Raw genomic sequence first — 2,287 nt, 5'->3', positions numbered from 1 at the left:
ACCCTCCAGATGTCAAAAATTTTCATGGGCGCAGCCCGTGATCCAGAAGTTCCGCTTCTCAATGTATACCCAAGAGAAATGCTTGCACGAGGAGACATTTGCAGGAGTGTTTATTGCAGCCTTATTTGTAGTATTGGATGCCCCCCAAATGTTTGTCAGTGGGAAGGGGCTGCCCCTGGGTGATGTGCACACCATGAGATGGAGCATTTGAGCCTCGGCTCGCCGGGATGCATGGATTAGTGAAAAGGGCAGATTGCAGAACAGGATGGGCTAGTCTATTTCCATTCTTATGTTTAAAAAGAAAACTCAATCAACACCAGCCTGGGCAATGTGGCGAGACCCTGTCTCTACGAAAAATACAAAAAAATTAGCCAGGCACGGTGGCACGTGCCTGTGGCCCCAGCTACTAGGGAGGCTAAGGTGGGAGGATGGCTTAAGTCCAGGAGGTTGGAGTTTGCAGTGAGCCAAGATTACACCACTGCACTCCGCGCTGGGTAACAGAGCTACCCTGTCTCAAAAAAGAAAAAGAAAACTCAAAACAAAAAAAGGAAGCGGATAGGTAGTTGCCAGTGGCTGGAGTGGGAAGAAGACTTGATGATGAAGTGGCATGAGGGAATTTTCGAGGGTGATGGAATTGTTTTCTTTTTTCTTTTTGAGATAGTCTCTGTCGCCCAGGCTGGAGTGCAGTGGCATGACCTCAGCTCACTGCAACCTCTGCCTCTCAGGTTCAAGTGATTCTCCTGCCTTAACCTCCCGAGTCGCTTGGATTACAGGCGCCCGCCACCACGCCTGGATAAGTTTTGCCTTTTGTTAGTAGAGATGGGGTTTCACCATGCTGGCCAGTCTGGTCTCTATTAAAAATACAAAAAATCAGCCGGGTGTGATGGTGGGTGCCTGTTTTCCCAGCTACTTAGGAGGCTGAGGCAGGATAATTACTTGAACCCAGGAGGTGGAGGTTGCAGTGAGCCAAGATTGTGCCACTGCACTCCAGCTTGAGCAACAAGAACAAAACTCCATCTCAAAAAAAAAAAACCTAACTCTTGTGTATGTATGTATTGATGTTTAATTACATCAATAATTAATTAAACATCAATAATAGAATTGTTCCTTATAATAAATGTTGCTCCAACAATATACCTGCTCCTTATAATAAATTTAAACAATACAGACAATTACAAACCAAGTGAATGTCAGCCCTTCCACCCTGCACTCCCGTCGCCTGGAGGTAGTCATCGTTGACTGATTAATGACTGTCCTTTCCTGACCTTTGACTCAATACATACACACATAGGCTCAGAGTTGAGTTTTCCTGATGATGTTTGTGCAAAAGTAGAATCGTGCTACATACAGGTGAGGGATCACACACATTCACCCCATTGGCAGTTAAATAGTCCACTATATGGATGCACCATGACTTATGGACAGACGCTAATAGATGTGTGAGTTATTTCCAGTGTTTTTGCTCTTCTGAATAATTCTGCATGAAGTTGTCCCCACACCTTTGTGCACTGTGAATATTTTGGTGGACTGAAACTGGGTGCTGTAGGTGTGTTACGCAGACATCCATGGGCATCAGATATCCCATTTCCTGCTCTGCTCTTCAGACCGCCATCCCTGCTCAGGGCTGCATCCCAGGACTGTCTTGAAGACCCCCCTCCTATGGTGCCACGCACACAGTGGCAGCCCAGGGGTTCTCATCAGGTGTCCATTGGAACCACCTAGTGCCCTTGATCAATACGGATCCCCTCATCCCCTGACCCCACCATTCTGAGGCAGTAGTCTGGGGTGGACCAGAGTCTGTATAACATCAGGCCGCCCAGGGGTTCCTGGTGCCCATGCCAGGGAGAACCACTGCTGCCACCCTCTCTTGACCACTGTCTTTTTTTCCTCCCAGAACAGGTTCTCAGACTATGAGAAGAGGAAGGTAAGAAAATGCCTTTACCCTTCTGTCACTCTTTTCTCATTAAAGATCTCAAAGCAACTCAGAAAATATTTGAGAAAATGACTTCTTCCCAGCTCAGAATTAGAGGTCACAGTAATGCCTTCCTCTTACACGCACGGTCTGCTGCATCCTCCCGTGCCTCGGGTGGGTGGTAGAGCATCCAAGTGACAGGTGCAGAGACTGAGGCTCAGAGGGGTTGAGCCCAGCCCCAGGCTGTAGACCCCAGCCTCTTCCTGTTAACAGCTTGTTTTATTACAGTTGGGCCCTGGAAGGAGGGAAGTGGGGGTTGCTCAGCATGAAGACCTGGAACCTGTACTGTCAGTGTTGAGGGGTGGATTCTCCCTA

At 47.9% G+C, this 2,287-nt stretch overlaps 1 protein-coding gene across 1 annotated transcript in view; it reads left to right on the top strand.

The window, feature by feature from the left end:
• LRSAM1 (leucine rich repeat and sterile alpha motif containing 1) overlaps window positions 1-2,287 on the top strand; it is a 71,720-nt gene that overhangs the window by 35,073 nt on the left and 34,360 nt on the right. The window contains exon 12 of the mRNA XM_011988714.1: window positions 1,895-1,924. Coding sequence (XP_011844104.1) covers window positions 1,895-1,924 — 30 coding nt within the window. The remainder of the gene's footprint in view (window positions 1-1,894; window positions 1,925-2,287) is intronic.

This window comes from Mandrillus leucophaeus, unplaced genomic scaffold, assembly GCF_000951045.1.
Source record: "Mandrillus leucophaeus isolate KB7577 unplaced genomic scaffold, Mleu.le_1.0 Scaffold109, whole genome shotgun sequence".
In the NCBI taxonomy this organism is placed as follows: Eukaryota; Metazoa; Chordata; class Mammalia; order Primates; family Cercopithecidae; genus Mandrillus; species Mandrillus leucophaeus.
This window is presented reverse-complemented; position numbering and strand designations above follow the sequence as displayed.